The 22,512-nt window shown below is 40.4% G+C and overlaps 1 protein-coding gene across 4 annotated transcripts in view; it reads right to left on the reverse strand.

The window, feature by feature from the left end:
• The window catches only part of LOC124194106 (protein pangolin, isoforms A/H/I/S-like), a 31,388-nt gene that overhangs the window by 3,670 nt on the left and 5,206 nt on the right, over positions 1 to 22,512 (reverse strand). The window contains exons 4-11 of one of the 4 annotated variants that reach the window (XM_046588148.1): positions 11,256 to 11,424; positions 9,927 to 10,014; positions 9,312 to 9,413; positions 7,631 to 7,780; positions 7,296 to 7,402; positions 7,007 to 7,143; positions 6,104 to 6,266; positions 2,509 to 2,578 (exon numbers count right to left, since the gene is read on the reverse strand). In XM_046588148.1, the coding sequence (XP_046444104.1) occupies positions 2,509 to 2,578; positions 6,104 to 6,266; positions 7,007 to 7,143; positions 7,296 to 7,402; positions 7,631 to 7,780; positions 9,312 to 9,413; positions 9,927 to 10,014; positions 11,256 to 11,424 (986 nt within the window). Of the gene's footprint in view, positions 1 to 2,508; positions 2,579 to 4,542; positions 4,703 to 6,103; positions 6,267 to 7,006; positions 7,144 to 7,295; positions 7,403 to 7,630; positions 7,781 to 9,311; positions 9,414 to 9,926; positions 10,015 to 11,255; positions 11,434 to 22,512 lie in introns of all 4 variants that reach the window. The other 3 variants (XM_046588146.1, XM_046588149.1, XM_046588147.1) reach the window with 3 other exon arrangements.

A 22,512-nucleotide genomic window follows, 5' to 3' on the forward strand; every position in this document is an offset into this window, starting at 1 on the left:
AAACATTCCACTAATTTCGAGTGAATAAATGGCGGCGATGCAACTATAAAATTAACGTGGAGGGAAACATCAACATTTTTTAAAAATCTAATTAAAAATAAAAACCAACAAACAAACAATCCAAATAAACAAAACAGACATCTTTTTTTTAAAAACAATGTGGAATGCGTCATGCTTTTTTCCACAAATTATAAATGTTTTTTTTTGTCTTCGCTACGCAGCAGGAGAGAAAGATCCGGCGAAATTTACAAGAAGAAGAACCTAAAACACTGAAAAAAAATTTTTTTTTTCTGGCATAAAAGAAGAGAGAGAGATCAATAAATCCAATCAACCGAAAAACCAAACAAACAAATGTCATACAAAAAAGTGTGAATAAATAAAAATCAAATTACAGCGACAAAACTGAAAAATGGTGTCGGTCTAGAAGAGGGAGGAATTAACAACCAAAAAACAAACAGACCAACATAAATTCTTGAAAAATAAAAATCAAAAAATAAATCAAAATTTCGAAATTAAGAAAAATAAATTGATCACGAGATGAGTTTGCACGGTCAAAAAGTTTCCAACACCTTGTCAAAATTTGCTGTGCCGTGTGGTTGGTGATGTGTCGATGTCACGCGTCGCTATCTATTTATTTATTTCGCGGGAGGGAGAGGAATTGGGGGGATCACTTCTTTCGAAAAAAAAAATAAAGTTGAATGAGGGAAAAATGTGGATAATCAATCTTCTTCTTTTTCCATTTTAGTTAAATTTTTGTAATTTTTTCTGGTTTCTATATTATTCTTCAGTTATTTTTTTGTTTTTGGTCTTTCTTGAGAGAGAGATAAGTCGTCGAACGCAATTTCTCTTCTTCTTTTTTATCTTCTCTTTTCCTCCTTAATTTACAGGTTGACGTAGGTAGGCTCTTGCGGTGACAGCTGGTTGATGAGCGTCGTCGCCGCTGCGGCCAGAACGGAATCCTCGACCGATGACGACAGATCAAACTGGTGATGAAGATGATGATGATGATGGTGATGTTGTTGTTGCTGTTGTTGCGTCTGCTGCTGCTGATGCAGGAGATGGTTCAGGTGGTGGAGCGACGACGGCTGTTGTTGAGCCGATTCAACTAATGTCGTGTTGTTACTACTTTGCTGTTGCTGCTGCTGTTGTTGCTGTTGCATATGGTTGTTGAAATTCTCCAGCGACAGGCCGGCAAAGTGTGCCATGGCTCCGTAATTGAAGGCCGCTGCTGCGGCAGCGGCAGCCGCAGCGGCCGCCGCAGCTGCCGAAGACGTCGGAGGTAAGACGAGGACGCTGGCCGTGTTGTTGGCTCCTCCGCCGCGGCCGCCGTGGTCGCCGTAGTGATGCGACGACATTTGCGGAAGAATTCCGTTGCTCGTCTGCTGGTGTCGGTTGCTGGAAGTGATCGAACTTGTCGTCGTCGTAGTTGTAGAGTGGTTGTTGTTGTTGTTGATGTGGTTGACCGGCGTCGTCGACTGCGATGGAGGAAGAACTGCGACCGGCGTCATCACTCCGCCGGTTCCGGGAGACGGTAGCGACGCGTTGTCCGCCGAATGAGTCGAGCGCGAATGTCCGGGACTGTTTTTCGTTTGGTTTTGTTTTTTCGTTTTTTTCAATTCGATTTTTTCGTTGTTGTTGGTCGATTCGAACGATCGGGGGCGACGGATTACAAGTTTCAGTTGTAGTTTAGATTTATAGATATTCATATTGTTTGTTTTTATAGAGATACTAACAACAGATTTGTATGTGTGTGTCGGCCAATGAGCGTCAAGGCAAACGGTGAATTTGAAAAATGGAATAACAATTCTGAAAATTTGAAAAATGAGTTAAGTGACGTGTGCCTTGACGCTGGGCAGACACACTCCACATTTTCTGACGTGCAAACACACACGGCTTCTTCCCTTTTTTGAAAAATCATTTGTTTTGCTTTCTCTTTTTAAAATCTAGAAATGAAAAAATTCAACGGAATAAAACGAGAAACAACTCAGGAAGAAAAAACAAACAATAAGAAATGAAGAATAATAATAATAGGAGGATTCTATGAGGGAATTTTTCGGGTGGGGTCTAGTGATCATCAACACGACGGACGAATTAAGTCACCGACGGAATTTCGTAACCAAATCAGAATGTTGAACTCAAATCAAAATGTTTTGTGTCCACACAGACAAATAGACAGACAAACCCAACGAGATGATGAAGAAGAAAAACAAAAACAACCAACAAAATCAGGAGGAGGAGGAGTGGGACAACCAAAAACTCATCAAAAAATCGTTAATTTTATAATAATAATAAGAAGAAGAAGAACGAATTCGGTGATTTTCACTTTTTGGCGTGGTGATTTACAATCAATTAAAAGTAAAGAAATCATTTGTCAAATCAATAAAACCAACTAAAAATTTTGCTTCTAAAATCAAATTCCAATAACAAAACAAAAGTGGGAGGGAAGAAGTAGAATCAAACTTATCCTAAAGAAAAAAAAAAAGAGTTAATTTCTGATTGGGTTTTTACCTGCAAGGTTTGCACCATTGACTCTGCTGGTCGAGGCCGTACCGCGCCCGGCATTTTTTCATGTTGTTACCTAATAACGCAAACAACGAAAAAAAAAATAGATAACGAAACCGAAAAGAAAAGATTCAAGCCATTAATTCACACACTAATAAAATTTTGCTTTAAAATAATAAAAAAAAATTAAAGAAAAGCAAGGACAAAGTATGTAATTTGATTTTTTAGTGAACGTGTGTTAGAGAGAGAGAGAGAAGGGTCGGAAATGTTATGGGATTAGTAGTTGATGAAAGGATTAGAGACGAAAAAAAATTGGCAATGAAAATAGCGTGTCGGGATCGTGTGAACTTGAATGTGTGTGTGTCTGGTGAAATAATAATAAAAGGGAGAAAACTATGGCCGTGACGAGACACACAAAAGTCTAAGAGGTTCTATAAAAATATGCGTCCATGCATATCTAAATAGCAGTAATAGTCGGGGAGAGACTACCAGTAGCCAGGGCTTTTGAAAATAAAAAATTAACTAAACGCGCTGGAATTAATTTTTGTAGGAAAAAACAAAAACAAGAAATTACGTCAAATGTCTTTTTTCTCTTTGCGTCAGGTGTGTGTCGGGGGAGAAAATTGGGGGGGGGGAAACTGAAGGGGTAATAAACGAGACTAAAATGTTTACACACACACACACAACAGACACGGGGAATTTTGTGGCGGGAGTGGCCAATAAAAGGGAGGACTAATAATAAAAAAAAAGAAGAGAATTGTGTGGCTATTGGTGGTGGTGACCATTCATCACGAGTAAACTATTGTGGGAGGGTAAAGGGAGGGATTTGTCCCTGTTTTTTCTTGCTTGTCTGGCCATCAACAATACAGTTAAAAACCGCGCAATTTTTTTTTCAAAATTTGAAATAAAAAATGTCAAGGGAATTCAAAAGGTGCCGAAAAAAATTCACAAAAAAGTGGAGGGATCGGTGGTGCAACATGGAAACAACCAAGTGGAAACCAAAAAATGGAGAACACACAACAACAAAACTAAAAAAACAAAACGGCAACCAACCACACACACACACACAGAAAGTCAAATAATAAAAAGGTTTTGGGGGCTACACACGTACACACTGAAACAAAAACGGACAAATAACAACAAGAAGGGAATGAAGAAAAAAAAAGGATCTTCTCGGTCTGAAAAGCACAAGACAAGAGAAAAGACAAATTGTAACTACTACTGTAAAAAGTTTTTTTAAAAAAAGAGACTAGTATGCACGCAGACTAAATAGTAAGAAAAGACTGAAGGCGATGGGGGGAATGATTCACGACCGTATACAATCAAAGGTGAGTGCCAGGTAAAATGGAATTTTACAAATAAAAATAAAATAGACGCTGGCTATGTGCATCAAGGTTATTTTTCTTTCGTTCTACATCGCGCTTTTTTATCTCTTTTATTTTTCAAGAGGAAATAAAAGAATTTTTTCTAAAACACAAAAAAAAAGTATTTAATGCTAAACGAAAGAAGCCGAGAAGAACTGGTTCCGTGACCGAGCGCACTCAATCCCTTTCGACTATCGGTAAAAGGAATAAAATTATATAAGAACCGACTAGAGTGAGTAAAGTGGAGAGAGGAAAATGGAGGGGGGGAGTACATTTTCAACCCAAAAAAAAGAAAAAGAACGGGAGAAATCAAATAAAATCAAATGAAAAAAATAAATAAATTAGAGGGGGGGAAAATAATAATTGGGTAAGAAAAAGGAGTGGGCGGACAGGTACGGAGATGAGTGTGTGCTGCGCGGTTGATTTATTTTTTTTGTTACGTAATAAAAAAAAAATCCCAAATTAAAGGAAAATAAATAAAGCGGGACCAGAGAGGCAATGTCCGAACGATCAGCAAAAAAAAAAATCAAAATCAAATGGATTTTTCTAAAAAAATAATAATAAAAAAATATTTTTGGTGGATTTTTTTGGTGATGTGGTTGGTGGAAGTGATGGTGGTTGGTGTGTATGTGTGTTTTTTTTTTGTTTTGTTTTTTTTTTGTTTTTTTTCAATTACCTCCGGCCTCACTCGGTTTCTCCCGCCTTCGTTTCCTCTTCTTTCCCTGGGCGTAATTATCACGGGCCGTCCAGCCGGGATGCAGCTGCATGTGGACCTGCCGCTCTTTGCGTGCCAGTTCATAGTATTTCGACTGTTCCTCGCGGCCGAGAGCGTGCCACTGTGCACGATGGAAGGATTGACGGACCACAAACGAAGAAGAAGTCGACCCACGAAGACGGTTGAAGGTAGAAGAACCCCAGCGCCAATTTTGGAATTTTTTTCGTTTTCAACAAATTTCGTTGTTTTTTCGTGGACATTGTTTTGATGTTGCGCGCGGTCGTTCGTTTGTTTGTTTTGTTGTTTCGTGGAGGGATAAAGGTGGATCAAGGTGGGACAAAGAGGATGGTTGGCGTGTGTCCAAAACAGAAGGTAGATCGGTCACAAAGGAGGGGGAAAAAATATAATATAATAAAATAATAATCAACAAACAACATTTTTTGGTAGTTTTGTTGGTTGTTGGTTGTAGTTTGGGGGCAAAACGATTGGTCACGTCATGGGCCAATCAAAACAAATTTTTTCCAACATAAATCAAACGGACAGGAGGAGGAGGAGGAGGAGGAGAAGAAGAAACAAACACAAAAGGGGAGAACCAAAGAACCGATCGTCGATAAAAGGAAAGATTGTGTGGGGAAATCGGGTTGCATTTGAAATGTTGCGGGATAATTTTTTAAAAGGTTCCAGGAAAATCAGGAAGAAAAGAAGGTCACACAGAGAGAGAGAGAGGAGCAGGAGGAGAATTAAAAAAAAAAGAGACAAATAAAAAAAAAATAGAGGATGGTTAGTTCTGATGTACGTTCCATCATTGGCCTCCCAAATAAAATTTTCCAAAAAAGAAATGACGGAATCGCTCCCGATTTCTTTTTTCAAAAATTTGGTTTAAATATAATTATTAATCAAGATTCAACAATTTGAAAAAAAAACAACAAAAAGAAACCCTCGTCGAGAAAAAAATAGTGGAGAGAGAAACAATAAATAACAAAATGATAAATAAACGATTTGTTAAGAAATTTTCAAAAAATCCGCGACACATCCACACAGAGACGAGAGAGAGAGAGAAACAATCAAATAACACAATCAACAGCGTAATAACACACCAAATAAAATATAGAGGGAGATTTTTCACTGGACACGTTCGAGAGAGAGAGAGTTTAAAAAAAAAATCATATCGGTTATAAATTATTTGTAAATAATAGTTTTTGTTCCCTAAAATTTTGGTTTCCCTAAATTTCAACCCCTAAATAACTTTGGAAAATAATTTAAAAAAAAATAAATCCTCGGATGGAGAGTCGAGATCGTCGTCGTAAAAAAAAAGGGCCGGTGTGTGTGTCAAAAATGATGTTGTGTATAATGTGTGTGTGTGTATGTGTGTTGATGCAATCAAAAAGTGTTGAGCGTTAAAAGGAGAGAGAGAGAGAAGTAGAATTGTTGTTGTTCAAGAAAGAGAGAGAGAGAGTAGAGAGTGGTAGTAGTAGTTTTTTTTTTTAGCAGATTGGACGCAGATCATCAACGGTTTAAATACCTCCGTCAGCGGCTTTGTCGCGCTTGTTGCGCCGCTTGCGAGCGGCGCCCGACGCGACGCTGTCCCTCATGGTCCAGTTTGGATAGAGCTGCATGTGCAGTTGACGTTGCTGGCGGGCCATCTCATAGTATCGCGATTGCTCTTCGCGGCTCAACGTGTGCCACTTTATTTTTTGAATTTTCGTATTTTTTTGTGCGGGAGGGGAAATCGCAACGAACGAACGAACGAAAATAAAAAAAAAAAATGTCCGGAAATAGAGAGAGATGGGACGGAGAGAAATATTAAAACATTTGTGTTGTGCTGTTTTTTTCTTCTTAATGAAAAAATATAGAAATAATTTGCATAAAAAGGGAAAATCACAACCCCACCCCAAATATGAATTGGAATGGATACCCATCATTCATTCATATCCCCCTCCCAGCGCCTACTGATGACGACGGGTTAGAAAATCAAAACTGGAACTCTGTCAGGTTTTTGATTGAATAATTACGAATCCATCAAACCCCCCTCCCCCACACCAAAAATGGACAAAATAAAAATAGGACGAGATGTTATTAAAACCGAAAAAAAACTCAACTAAAAAAAAATTAATCGAATGAATCAATTGGAAAAAAAAAATAACTAAAACAAATCAAACAAAACAATACTACTACCCCGCCCAAAAAATTTCGAAATTTTAATAATTAGAAATAACGACAAAAATGGGCAAAGAATTTCTTTCAAATGAAATCAACCAACTTCTTTTCATGGTTGCTTTCGTACCAAAAACTATCAATTCTTTTTTTCTTTTTTGAACCCCGATTGTCGTTATTTCGATCGAGACAATTAGACAAAACGCCAACTTCGAAAAAATAAAACGTCATTTGTGTTTGTTATTGTTGTAGGAGGAGAGAAGAAGCTTACCCGTCGGCCGAGGATTTGGTTGATGGCGGCGCTCTCTTTGAGCGTGCATTCGGCTACCACTTTGGCCCGCATCTCCTTCATGTAGAGCATGAACGCGTTCAACGGCTTCTTGATGTGCGGCTTCTTCTTCTCGGCGGCTAATGTCCGGGCGAATAAATAAATAACCAAAGAAAAAACAAAAAAATCCCCACCGAAAAAGAAGAAGAGAAAACGTTAACAACCATTTTTGATCCATCAATTTCTCTGCGCGTTCTCTTTTATGTTTGGCGCTTGGCGAGCTCATGTTTACCTTGGGAGGAGGTGTTGTTGTTGTTGGGCGGTGTCGACTGCGTCGTCGACCTAGAGTCCGACTGCGTCGCTGAACTGCTGGCCGCTTTGGCATCATTGTGTCCGCTTCTGCTTTGACCGGACCAAACACAAAAGGGAGGAGGACCAAAAAAGAAAAAGAAAGAAATCAAGTGTTAGTACGTCAGCGACCGCTAGATGGCTTTGGCGCAGGGATTTATCGTGAAAAAGAATAAAATGAAACCCCTCGCTTCTTAAGGAATAAAAAAAAACTTGCCCAGCTTCTTTCTGTTGTTTTTTGTTGTTTCCAAGTTAAAAACTCGTAAGAATAATCTTTACCTGTGATTTTGTTCGCCTAAAAGACCCATAGAAAGTCCAGGTTCTTGTTTGACGCCATGGTGAAGACTCGACAATGCGGCAGCGTGGCCTGGACTCATCAGCGGATGGCCGCCGTGCAGTCCCGGATGGGGTAACAAGCTCGGAGAAAACCTAGACACACACACGACAAGACATTTTCGATTCACACAAGGGGGAAACGAAAAAGGAAAAAAAAAAGGAAATATATATTTATTTATTTAGACATGTTGTTGTTGTTGCTGCTGTCATTCAGATTACCAAAAGGTCCGTTAACATTCCATTGAAAATCCCACCGAAGAAATGTTTAAAAATACAAAAATAAAAAGGAACTTCCCCCCTTTTTTTTCTCTCTCTCTCAAAGAAGAAAAAACTCATTCTTCTTCTTCTCTTTTACCTTTTCTCTTTTGATAATTTAAATTCACGGGGTGCCATAAGATTGGGGTGGGGGGGTTTGGTGGTGGGGGTCTAAAGTTAAAAAGGAAATGGGAACTTCGTGCGCGTTGGGGTAAAAAGAAAAGAAGATGAAAAGGGAAGAAATATAAATCAGTTCCGTGTAGACCGTCGAGGAATTACTAATCAAAACGAAACGAGGAGGGGGGGAAATCATATTTATACATACATATAATAAGACTCTCTCTATCTTTTGGGCTTTTCCATGTCTGAAAGAAGAAGAAGAAGAAGAAGAAGCGTCTTATTTCGATACAACTAAAAGGAAAATTCTTGAGCTGTAAAAAAAAAGGCCTTCGAGAGAAGAATTCTTGACATTGTACAAGAATCGTGTATAGATTTGCAGCGTCACTTTCGTTTCTTCTTCTCCTACATTCCCTCCTTTTTTTTAATGATTGATAATAGCCAACGAAATTTTATTTATATTTTTTTCCCTTCAAATTTAAATTCGATGAAAATAACTTTTCCAAAAAAATTTCCAATTTTTTTTTCTCTTTTTCTTTCTGGATCATTTTCTTTTTTTTTCGCGCTTGCGTGTTCCAAAGGGAAGAAATAAATAAAAAAAAAATTCTAAGGGAAATGTAAAGAAAAGAAGATTTGTTTGTTGTGGGTTTGAATATCAACAGCCAACACACATCAGGAAGTTGATGGATGTTTGCTGCGCCTCCTCTTCCCACTTCTTTTCTTTTCCCTCGCAGAGAAGAAAATACACAACAAGGATGGGTGGGGGGAATATATATAGAAGAAGAAGGAGGTGGTGGTGGTGGTGGTGGGAGAGAGGAAAGATGATGATGATGATGATGAAGAAGAAGAAAATTGTCGCGTCATCTTGAATGTCTGCTGCTTTTTTTGATGATGAACACACAACAAGAAGAAGGAAAAAAAGAAATACACAGAGACCAGAGTATTAAGTTTCTCATGGACTGGGGAGGCGTGGCCAGAAAAACTCGACATCTTTTTTTCCTTTTTTCTTAATAATAAAAAAAATAATATAGAAAACGTCAAACGTTTCTCTAGCTTTTTTTTTATATCAGAAAAAAGGGAAAAAAGAAGAAAATAATCTTGAAATATAAGAACTGAGAATCTCGAATTCGATCCTGTCTCACAAGCAAGTGAATATAACCTAATAAAAACTGCCACCAACAAACACCAAATAACCCAGCCCCCCTCTCCTTTACTCAACTAAAATTTCAATTTTTTTTTTTTTTTTTGTTACCTAGGCAGTGATGCTGAAGGCAGTTGTAACCCGGCCGGATAAGGACTGCGGAATGCAGCTGCTGCGGATGAGATCGGATACATACCACCAGAACTGTGATGCCTATATAAAAAAAAGGGGAAAAAAAGTTAGAAGGAGAAAAACAAAAATGGAACACACACGCATAGACATATTTTTATACACAAGTCGGGGAAAAAAAATAGAAAAATTAAATACGACACTTCCCCCCCCCCCTCCAGTTACATCACCAGAGACACAGGTGGTGAACAAATGGTCAAAAAAAAAGGTAAAATTAGAAATAATGTTTTCTAGAAAAAGAAGAAAAAAGCTGGTCGCAAAACTCATTTTTCAATGACCCCCTATTCTAAATTTATTCATTTTTATTTTTACTTTTTTAAGCCCCGCAATTAGGAAAACGAGCCTGTAGTGTATGTGTGATGACGCTCACCACAGGGTGTATAGTACCAGACAGAATGGGGGGGATGGGAATTAATCACCCGAAGAAATCCAAAAAGAAGAAGAATGAAAAGCCTTTTTCTCTTCTTCTTCTTCTTTTCAAATACTTTTTTTTTCTCTTTAAATCCCTAGTAAAGAATAGAAAAGAATAAAACTTACCAGGACGTCATCTGGGCCATTTCGGGACTCAGCATGGGGTACGGATACTGGGTGGGGGCGAAGGAGTACATCGACGGCCGAGGAAGACCTACGAAAACAGCAGCAAAATAAGTAAAGAAGCATAAAAATAAAAATAATAATAATAATAAATTTATTAGTTTGATAGATTCATCCCCCAAGGCATGTAAAAATTAAATCAAAAACTCGACTTGTAATCAATCACCGCCATTTCCAAATTTGGAGCGCTGGCGCAGTTCAAATCGAAAAAAACAAAAAAACAAGTCTCGTGAAAAATCTCAATTCCTTCCACAACTTTTTGTGGGTATTGAAATAAAGAAGGACAACTACTTCAACTTTTTTTCATAACCCTCCCGACTTCTTGACGATTTTTTTTTATCTTAATTCAAACACACACGAGTGGGCAGGAGCTCTGCGGATGCCGAATCGATAACAAGAGGACATCATTTGTCCGTGTTCATTCTGGCATTTCTTTTCTTTCAATTCCTCGACAACTTTACCAGCTGAACTGACTGGTGTGTGTGTGTGTGTGTACCCCCTTCTGTCGACGACGACCCCTTCTCATCATCATCATCATCATCATATCGATTCATTGACGGCCGGAACAAAAGAGAACCGGATCCTTTCTAGACACTGATGACAGATGAGAACTTCGGGTCCCAAAAACCAACTCTCCCTTTTTTAAACTTGACTGTACTACTCCTACTCCTACTCTATATATTCCACACACACACACACACACATTGAAATGCTGCAGCTCCTTTCAATTCAACGTCCCTCTCGGGTAGACACACAAAAAAAAGGATCGAGACTTGCGGCCCCTTTTGTTCGGGGCAGAGTCTCTTGTTTGATACGGTTCCTTCTCATCTCCATTCTCTTGACACAACAGCAGCAGCAGCAGCAGCACAGAGGACAAAATTCGACGCCCCGTTATCACCCGGTGAAATCGCACACACAAAAAAGGGGAAACCAGTGGGGGAGGAGGAGAGTGAAATGCTAAACTTTTGAGAATTGAGAAAGAAGGAAAAAAAAACATGACGTCATTTCCAAATGGAACTCGGATGGATTTAAATAAATAAATAAAAAGGGGGGAGCCAAAGAAAATGGATCTCTACTACTTGACGAAATTAAAATCTATCGACACGTCGGTAGATGTTATAGTAGTAGCAGCCGTGACCACTGTAATAAGTGATCCCATTGCCGATCGAATTTCAAGCCCAGGATCAAAAACCCGACCACACAGTGTGGCCTACGAAATGAATAAATTTAAAAAATAAATGAAAAGTAAAAAACTGATGATGAATAGCTTACCCATGGCTCCTGCCGTTTTCGGATCGAGTTGGTAAGGTGGAATGCCCATGTGGGCCGGTGGTGGCTGGCCGAGATGAGGATCGCCGCCTCCCTGGTAGAAGAACTGGAGCGATGAGGCTGCAGCGGCCGCGGCAGCCGCGTGATGCGCTGCTGAACCCAAATGGCCCATCTTATTGCCCTTAAACAGAAAAGACACACAAAATGCACAACACACACAAAAAGAAGAGAAACAAGTTAGTCTGGAGTGTCGTCATATGTATACATTTCAACAAAACACAAGACAAACAAAAAACATCGAAAATAGATGGGAGGCGGATAAGTCGAACATTTTTACGTAACAAATTTCAGGAGCCATTTGAATTGCACAAGATGGGCCCTCGATCAATTGAAGCGGTGCTCCTTTCGATACCTCGCCAGTTTCCAAGTGCCTGTGTACTATATTGGATAACATGCTGCAACAAAGAGCACCCCTCTCTCTCTCGATGGCAACATATATATATCCCAGCGTGTTTATACAAGACCAACACACAAAAGGGGGGGGAGGCCAATCGGCTGGCGGTCCAGCAGCTGCTCTTTAGTGATCCCACTCAATTTCGATGGCTGATCTTTTGTAATAAAAACAACATTTGGACACTCTTACAATAGAAAAACCTCCTTCCTAGTTTTTTTTTTTTTTTTGTGTTATCCCCAGTCTAAATCGATCCTCGATCGAAAAGAAATCTGGTCCCCCCCCCATGTACTTAAACATAACATCTATATACCTTGCGCCGGCTCTCTCTCTCAAAGCGATGCGCCAACAATGTAATTACGTGTACCGAGCGCACGCGACATCCTCCCCCCCTGAAATCATCATCATCCCTCCTCTTACTCGCCCAGGAATAAGAGAAGAGAAAAAATAAAACTCTGTGAAACTCAAACGAGAAAGGAGAGAGAGAGAGAGAGGAATCTCTTTGATCTCGGTCTGGTACGTGTGTACAACCGGCCCGGCCCTGTGTGTAACGTCGCTGACATCTGCATAAGGCAATCGACCGACGACTTATTTCCGAGCTGATGGCAATTGACAATCACATCTCTCTCTCTCTCTCTCAAAGGGAACCTTTGCCGCCGCCGGATCAATAGCTGCTGTGCTCTCCTTTGCTTCTCTCTAGAGTCCTTCTCTCTCTTTAGATATATATATTTTCAAGCTTTAAGTTGGGTTGAAATTTATTTCAAAAAGTTTCAACATATTCACGGGAATCCCTTTTGGCCTTTTTTTCTTTGCCGAGCAGGAAAAAGGAAACTCTTCCAACTCAATTTGCAAGGCAGAGTGAAATCAGAGAGAGAGAGGGAGAGAACCCTGTTTGAAATGCGAAACCCTCCCTTTTGGCTTTAGCTGCGTCGTGTGTGTGTTAAACGTACACACAGAGACTGGCCATCAAAATTGGAAAAAAATTCAGAGTTGAATACAGACGAAATTTTTACATATTGCTAGTGCCAGCTGAATCAGCTGATGTGTGTGGAGGGGATTTCTATTGTGTGTCACACCACCACTCTTCATATCATTTCTCATTGTTCTGCTCCTGAACTAGTCTAGTCTCTCCTCGGCAATCTTCCATTCTTCCAGCTCAATGTTTGAAGAGGAGAGTGAGACGTGGGGGGGGGGTTTTCTTATATTGGCACCCGCCCATGGGTTCGGGAGGAAGTCGGTGGCGGCCATCAATCGATGGTCGTAATACGAAAAAAAAGGGAGGAACTCGCATGAGAGCACCGGATGAAAGGCCGACGGAGGGAGGGAGGTGAGAGGCAGCCACTTATTAGAATGATTGTGCGGATACACACATATCCATCTCTCTTCTAGCTTCTAGCTTCTTCTTCTATCTCTTGTACACATATTCTTCATTCTTTCTTCTTTTTCTTCTTTTTGGGGCTCTCCTCTTGTCGCCCCCCTTTCATTTCCTTAAGCTCCCCCCGGAAACCGGCAACGGAACCAATAAGCGCCGGGGAGATGGCGGCGTCGGCGTCCGACCAATCGGCGCCTCGTTCAAAAGAGCCGTGAGGGGCGTGGCCGTCAGCCCAGAAAATGCTTGCGCAAGAGCTTCGACAACGGGAGGGAGGGGGGGGGGGTTTCTCAACCCACCGCCACACACACACACCACTCGACACCACTCACGCATTGCCAATCACTATATTCCGATGCTACCGACTTACACCACCACCACCCACTCCACCCACTCCGAACGGGTCTACAAGAGAAAAATGAGAGACGTTGGGGAGCGCCAATGTCGTCCAACTGAAAAGACTCTACTAATCAGAATAATCTCTCCTCTTGAGCAGAGCAGCCATTTTGAAGTTGGGTGGAGTGGGGGGGGGGATCCTACAAGAACTTTACACATGAGCCTAATGAGAAAGAAAGAAGAAATTCCGAATCAAATGTTAACAAAAAGGAAAAAAATATCACGAAGAAGACGTTTTGGATTCGGGCCCACATATTCCAAAACGACAAGAATGTCCTCTGCTGCTTCTTATTCGAAAAACTTTTTTTGGGTTTCTTTCTGGATGGGTTTGAAATAGACGCCAAAGGCCCCAGGCCAAAAAGGTCGAACTGAACAGAAAAATAAATTCCAATCGTTCCAGATGATGATGATGATGCTACTGCAGCAACTTCTTTTGTTCTTATTTTTTTTTTTTCTATTTGGAAAAACACCCGAAATAAACCGACGTGTCTTTTTCTTAAAGGGAGGGGGGGGCGTTGCGGGAGTTTTGAAAAGGGCCACTTGATTTCTTATATTTATTTTTATCAAAATCTCAAAATCTGACGAGAGAGAAAGAGAGAGAAGCTCGAGGGCAGAATTCGTGTCATAGACACAAGGTTCAGCGAGAGCACGTACACATAAAAAATATAAAAATCAGGGCTCCTGGGCTCTCCTATTATATATCTTTCTCTCTCTAGCTCAAATAGCACCTACTACTACGACGGCTGCTACCTAGTTAGTTGGTACGAGTGTATATTTTATGACGGATATTTCCCTTTTTTTTCTTCGTCTTCTTCGAGTAGGTAGCAGCCAGCCAAAGGAGATGGTCAAATAGACAAACACAGCAGCAGACAAGGAGAGTCTGCTGCCGCGTGAGTCGAGGGCGTGACTCTTTTTTTTCCCTATCCAACAACTGGACTTTTGGGTTCTCTCTCCCACCCAAACAAAGGCCAGCACGGTCACGAAATATCTCTCCCTCTCACCTTTTCTAAAACAACTTTTTTTCTTTTTCTTTAAAAAAAAAAAAGTTTTTCTTCAAAAATATGGCGACTCATCCGGTTCGTGATTTATCCCCCAGCGTCAGAAACGCACGAAAAAGGTCTCGATTTTTTTGTTCTCCTTTCTTTATCACTTCCGGTCCGTGAGGTGAATACGGATATCACACGAAAAGAGAATTACAATTCCGTACGGTGTCGTTACCCAATTTTTTGAAACCGTCGCCAGTCGTCTCGTTACCAACTGGGGGCTGGAAATTATTTTTTAAAACAACCAAAGATTGGGTAGACTAAAATAAAAAGGGAAGGGGGTGGGCTGAGGGCGGTGGTGGTAGTCATGACACGGAATAGTGAACGCCACCAAAGTCAAGCGACTGGAACAACTGAACGATTAGCATTATATAGTAGTAGTAGCCTATATATATACTGCTCCCCTTTTTTTTTCTTTTTGTTCCACCCAAAAAGAGGGGAAAAATAAAAAAAACCTATTGTGATTTACGACGCATCCGGAACAGAAATCCGACCGGATTTTTCCGAGAAAAAATTGGAACAAAAGATTTTTACAAAATAAAATCGCGAAAATGAAAAATAAAAAAAAAACCTTCAGCGATCGAGCGTGAAATCAATAAGAAAAATGACAACAACAACGAAAAACCGAAATAAAAAGAAATTCGAAAAAAAATAGAAAAAGAAAAAGAAAAAAAAGGATAATGAGGTCCCACAGAGACAGAAAAATAATTGTCTATACACCTCTTTTTCTCGCTGGGTGGCGGACCCGTTTTCCTTTTTTTTTTCTTTTTCTTTTTTTTTTCCTTTAATAGATCTTTGTGTGTGCAAGTCCAACGAATATAAATATAATCACCCCCAGAGAAACTATAGTAGAAGAAGAAGAAGAACCCACTAATTACAGGTAGCTTCAGATATATAGTATAGGAGAAAAGATGCTGTTTTTTTTTCTTGGTATATATTCCCCCACGTTTTTCTGTTGGTCGTTCAGTGAAACACGAAAATCATTACTTTTTTTTTCTTTCTCTTTTCTTATCTATACATAACCTCTGGGGCTGGACTGGCTCTCTCTCTCTCTATGTCTGTGTGTGTGTGGACCTTGTTAAGACATGGCTCCGAGGTCTTTTTTTTTTATTTTTCATCCCATTTACAATTTTCGTTATTTTATATTTTTTTCTCGCTGTGTAACTTCTCGAAACAAATGAGCTTGTACCTAACCCTCCCGCCGTTCTATTAAAATAAAAAGCAAAAAGCCCCCAAAAAAGAAAAAAAAAAGGAAAACTAATAATATTTTCTTTTTTAACGGACCAAACACAACGAAGAAACGAGTTTCTTCGGTCCGTTCCGGTTCACTGTCCACCCTATAGGATTTTATATATATGTTATTTTTTTCTCTTTCTTGAGCTGGGGCATTTTACGGCTGCCCCCTTCTAAAATCAAATATAAAACTATACATAATAATATTCATTCCGAGGAAGAAGAAGAGAGAAATATTTAGACTTAAACACATCTTCACCTTCTTTGGTAGAGGGACCCCCAACTGAGGATTGACCAATTGTCTAACACAAGTCAATTAGAGATTCATCTCTCCCGTCTAACTAATCCTACGATGAAAAAAAAAAAACCCAAAGTAGTAGTAAGTTGATGGACTTTGTGTCCCAATCTCTCGTCTGGCGTAGTACATACAACATTTGCCAGTGAGGTTGGGGGTGGGGGGATAGATGGTGGTGGTTGCCTGGCGACGTCGCAATCACCGTGAAGAGTTTTTACACAGTTTGAGAGAGACTTGCTAGCAAGCAAAAAGCTGGTTGACAAAGGCACTCTATTATTAGCCTTTCGATGAGGAGAATGGAGAGAGAGAGGAGAGACCGGATTTAATATATATCTAGCGAAAGGGGGGAGAGAGAGATAGACAAGTTCGTCATTTTGTCAAGTGTATCAAAGCCACTAATTTCACTCCCCATGCAAGAGAGGCTTCTCTCTTTCCAATCCTATTTGTCATATCTTTTTTTCTTCTTTTTCCCAGCTAGAGAGAAGAGATACACCGTTGATTGATCGGATAGCGAACACACATAGAACTTAATCCCAGCTTCTTCTTTTTTCCCCCTCCTTATAGACTTGTCCAACATCCATCTAGGCAAGCAAGCAAGCAAGCTGGCTGGCTGGCTGGCTGCAATAATAATAGATGGTTATCACGGATGAAAGAGAGGGACACACACGAGTAGGGAGGAGGAGGAGTAGAAGAGGACAGATGATCATTAAAACAGATTCGCCACGGACTCCTCTCCTGACTGACTGACTGTTAAAAAACACATGTACAAAAAAGGAGAGTGAAAACGGGAGCAATTGAAATGAGAAAAAATAAAAAAAAAGGGGAGATCCGAGTACCCTCCTCCCACTCTCGCATGTAAGAGAGAGAGTTGTTGAAAGCGTGCCTAATCAGCAGAAAGCCTCGACATATACATAAGAGTTGTATACACTGTGTTGTACTACGACGACTACGACGACTACTCTAAATAAGAAAAATATCTCTCTCTCTCTCTTCTCTTATTTTATAAGGGAAAAAAGGTTTGGGTTCATCCGGGCGAGAGATCCCAGCGCCGGATATGATGATTGCGGGCGACGACAATTCTCGAGGACTTTTTTTATTTTAAAAAACAAAATTATTTTTTTGGGGGGAAAGAAATTTATGACGTGTGAGAGGAGCTCCCAATTAAAAGTCGAGTGTTTTTTTTTTTTTCATTTTAAGTTTGAAAAAAAAAATGAATTCCGAAAAAAAATTGTTTGTTTTATTAGGAGGGAAGAAAAACTTGACGATTCGCTAGGGCGTTATCGATATAATTGGGTATCATCCTCGAACGTTAATAATTACGCGGAATTTCCCCCCCCCCCCCCCCCCGAAACGTCAAGTGTGCGGTTCGAGTGGAGACCGCGAATCAAATTCAAAAGTCGAAAAAAAAAAGGATTTCTGTTTAAACAGAATGGGGTTGGTGGTGAGCGCTTTTTGATTAACATGTCAAAATGTAAAAGGTTTTTTTAGAGCGAAAGGGGGTTGGAAAATGGTGGGGGGGGGATAAAAAGATCATATTTTCCATATCAATGATGGCGGTTACACGGTTGTTATAAACCTATTGAAAATATTCCCCCTCCTTATAAAGGGGGGTTCCAATTCAAAAGAGCCAATATGATATTTATAAGCCTATTATGACACACGTAGTAACTATGGGTTAGACTCTATCTATTTTCCTCCCAATTCCACACGGAGAGGAGAGAGAGGCCATTTGGTTCCACCCCTGATGTTTGTCTGTCTGTCACACAAGAGGACGACAGAGCACGACCCAACCAAAAAGGTAAATATTTAGACTGACAGGTACGAGACGTCAACACAAGATGGCGCCGCAAATTCCACCCTCTTCACCTCACCCAAAGAAAGAAAAGAAGAGAAATATTTACAAATATATTGGGTCGCCAGTCGAGACAACTCCACCCGAGTGTCTATACACAATTTTGTTTAGATTGTATGTACAGCATGTGGGACCCCACTGCCATTTTCGAAAAACCATATACACACGACGACAAGAAGAAGAATTTCCCTTCAAAGTTAATTCCACAAAAAGTCTCGCCCCAATTTTCCAGATGCACAGGCACACACTCTCCAGAATGAATTGTGATTGAAAAATATGATATGATATATCTTGTTAGGTCGAGTGCTTCCGCATTCAATGAATGACACAATAGGAAACGAAAAAACTTTGTACTATTCCCCCCTTCTTCTTCCGGCCACCGTGTTATTTCCCTGAGAGTGTGGATGAATAGACAAACACAACGAGAAAAAAGAAGAAAAATCTCTTTTCTCTCTCTCAGCTTGACCGGTTCAATAGACATAACGTGTGAGGCGGCGTGATGGCCAACACGCGTGTTTTTCTGGTTGAGAAAATCTTCCCCTCACAACATTCTTTTACAAAGATAGGGGAGGAGGGGGGGATGTGTTTTGGGTGGGTGTCGTAAACATTTCTCCGGTTTGTGTACATCCCTTCACTTGGAACAGAGAGAAAAGTAGAAAAAAAAGAGATTTCTTCTTCGATATCTTTCTGTGTTCAAAAGGGGAGGAGGAATGTGCCGAGCCCCGAAAAAGATCAAAGCCGAACGACAAGTTCCCGAATCAAAAGTCGATTCCACCTCGTCTTCCCAATGCGCCCGAATCAAAACTTTTAGACGAAGCTAATTGGAGCTCGAGCCCGCCAACGAGCTTGGGCATAATTGGCGGCGGCATTGATCACACACAGTCTGTCCGTCCGTCGTCTACTACTCGGGAAAATAAAAGAAAAACGGGTCTCTCTCCACCGAAATATTACGTCGTGTGGCTTATAGTATAAACCGGTAGCTCGGGCTATTACTACTACTATTTCTACTACCACACACTCCTTTGTGATGGATGAATGGCCCACGATGAACTTTTATACCCACCCACCTTCTTTAAAACAACAAAAGGTGAAACACACACACACACAATTTTCACAGAGAGAGAGAGAGAGAGCGGGTTTCGTTTCTTTTTTCAGTCGGTACACAAAAGAAGCCGACTACTTCGGAAGCAAAAACTTAGTGATACGGTGGGGACGGACGGCGACTTTTCTCTCTTTTTTTGTGTTGTTGATTATTTTACCGAATTTACAAGATTTCCCTCCCCCCTTTTTTCTTGACTTTTTTTTCGAAAATGGCGCGCGAGCGCGGCGGCGTCTTTGAACGAGGCACGCGCCCGCACTTTAGCAGGTGCCGGAATCTTTTTTCCTTCTTGTTTCCCTTTTTCTTCTTTTTATATAAGTCGACGAGACGAGAGAAAATGCGTATCGAATGTCGGAAACAAACACACACAGATACTTTATACCCCCCTTTTCGAATTGGAACCCCTCATCATTTTTTACCTGTTTGTGTAACTTATTGGAGAGGGGAGAATCGTCGAAAAAATTGTCGCAAGAATCAAAAAAAAATATTATTTCTTATTTGAAGAAGACCCGACCAAGTCAACGCCTCTTTTCCCTCCTCCGTGTGACTTGCACACAGTTCACTTCTCCTCTAATACGATTAGACTTTTTTAAAATTTTTCCTTTTTTTTCTGCGAGACAGAAACTTCAAAAGATCAAAGGCAAAGAAAGAAGAAAATAAGAAGAAAAAAAAAGGGCGTTACGGCAGTGAAACAACAACAACTTACAACACTGGCGCACACCTTACAACCGATAGGATATATATATAAAGAACCTTTAGCCCCCGCCCATCCAAATCAAATAATCTTTTTTTTTTGTCCCAAAAGTCTCACGATCACGGGCGACTGGTCACACGGGGAGAGAATTAACATACAGAAGAAGAAGAAGAAGAATAAGTCACAGTTTGTTGGACACTGTACACCCAAATCGTTTGAAGTCAGCTCAGGTGTCTTATTCTTTTTCTCTTTGTCCAAAAATATATATATATTCCCTTTCGCAACTGTCGAACAAATAAACATCAAAAACTTCTTTTTTTCTCCAAGTATTATTATTACACTGTAGAAAAAAAGAAATATCTAAGTTTTCGTTTGAGACAGTGGGAAATGATCGAAATTGACAGTCGGGTGGGCGCCATATCTCTCTTCTACGTGGGAAAAGTCAATATTGAAGCTCAGAGAAAAATCAACTTTGTGTTTTTTTGAAATCAATAGAATTTGACAGGTTTGATGAGCGCCCGAGCGTCGGTCACGCTCATCCTCGAGGGGGGAAATGTGTTGATGATTGTTCTCTCTCTCACCTGTTACACGGCCATCATCCGCAACGAGATGCGCGATAATTCATTCTTTCTACCTTTTCTTTTCCTCCTCCTTTCTCGAGTGTGTGTGTGTACACAGGTACGGCCCACTCGGATGATTTATGAGTAACACGGAAACATTCCGTCGGGCCGCATCCATCACACCCAAGAGATCCCCCCACAATCTCTCCGGGGAAACAAGAAATACGTTTTTTCTTTCAAAAAATAAAATAAAAAAAGATTTCTTCTTCTTCCATCAATTAACCCCCTCGCATCCAAACCCCCATATCGTCCAGCTCAATTTTTTGGGGTCACCAAAAATAAAGTTTTTTTTTAGTTAACCGTTAGACACAAAAGATTTTTATGGCCTATGCCCCCCTCCTCCTCCCATTGCGCCCCCTCATTTGAAGTTTCGGGGTCAGAAACGGGACCGAAAGTCATAAAGTCGACAAACAAGAAAGTGACCAAAGAAAAAGAAGTAAAACAGTCTGGAATAGATATAAAAAATTGGGACCCGACTTACTATACACTACCCGACATTGACACAAGAAGAGTAGCGTGAGTGACAAGCCGACCGTGGATACTTTGATCCATGGACGACACATTGACAAGTCGACCGATAAAAAAGAAACGAACCTACATAGACACACACATTTTTCTTATTCTTTTAAAGAAAAAAAGACGAGATATTTGTTTTTCGAGGCGCCAGGCCGTCACACACACACAGAAAGAGTCTCACACACACAACAAACGGCCGTGTGTTTTTCGACGGAGGGCGCGCCACTGATAATGGCCTCCGATAACACACACACAAGAGCCAAAAAGACGAAGAAGAAGAAGAAGAAAAAGTTTGGGAATTTTTGATTTTCCACACGATTTTCTTTTCCTTTTCTTTCCTAGAGAAAAACACAAGAAAACAAACAAGACCAACGTCACTACATCCTTATCATCCATCTTGATTTGAGGGCCCCTCTTATTCTTTCGTGAGCTATTTCTCCCGCGTGCAAAAAAAAAAAAGAACAAATACAACAACAGTTTCTTTTTTCTTTTTGGTGAATAATTCATCGCCTTTTTAAATTATAGGATTTTGTGGTTCGTTTTTCTTAGCCGCCGGTGCCAGAAGAAGAAAAAAATCGAAAACCACAGGAAAAAATATCAAGCGGAATCGGAAGCGGCAAATTCGAAAAAATTAAGGGAAAGGAAAAGTGCGGAGCCGCCGCCGCCCAAAAGGATGGAAAAAGACGCCGCTCCGGTCTTTGCGGTGTTGGATGGAAGTTTTCTTCTTCTTATATATTTTTACTGGTAGCTCAAACACACACACACACAGGCAAACGCGGTGCAGGAGGAGGAACTTTGTTGGCGGGCCCGCAGGGGGTGTGAAGACTTGACCTTGGCTTCTTTCATTCCTCCACTTCTTCTTCTTCTTCTTCGAAATAGCTTCGCATAGGCCCCGAATGTTATAAAAAGGAGGAATTGGTTAAAAGGAAAAAAGAAAGAAAAGAGGGGCGATTCCAGTTTGTTCAAGGATCTGCTGGTTGCTGCCATTCGTCATGATAAGATCGGTACCCCCGGTTCCCTTAAAAAAACACATTTTCTTCCATGTCCAGTCGTCGTTCGTCGTCTTCCCCATACAAGGAAAACCCTCGACATTTTCTTCTTCTCTAAACAACTTCAATATTTTGAAATATATATATATCGACGAAGAGAAAGAAGCAAGTTCTTCCAAGGCCTAAAAAGCAAGATGGCCACGCACCAGTAAACGTGGGAGATGATACGCAGCGGGGGGAAGAAGCTGTGTCATCCCTGGAAAAGAAACTTTCTACCCAGTCATTCATCGTAGTTGTTTTTTTTTTTTAAATTAATTCCTTTAGCTTAAACTGTACGCAGGTGCGATAGACACCAGAGGGATTTATTATCCATTTTTTTTCCGATGAAATTTGGAATTAAGAACGAAAATAAAAAATTAATGAAGTCGTCCAAAAGAAATGGCCTTTGTTCTTTCAGGTTGGGGGGAAAGAAGAAAACCATGAAGTGGTGTGTGAAGGGGACAGAAAAGAAGTTGAGGATCAAATTGCGCCCCTTCTTATAACCACCAAAACCCATATGGGGCCCCTAACGAGAAAAAAAGAGGGCGCGTAGGGCATTAAGAAAATGTGTGGCACCAAGAGTCTTCCACACACACACAGGAAACGGGGATATAATATTAAGTTTTTAATCTTTTACTTGAAATATTTATCATTGGGAAAAGAA

This window comes from Daphnia pulex, chromosome 5, assembly GCF_021134715.1.
Source record: "Daphnia pulex isolate KAP4 chromosome 5, ASM2113471v1".
NCBI lineage: Eukaryota > Metazoa > Arthropoda > Branchiopoda > Diplostraca > Daphniidae > Daphnia > Daphnia pulex.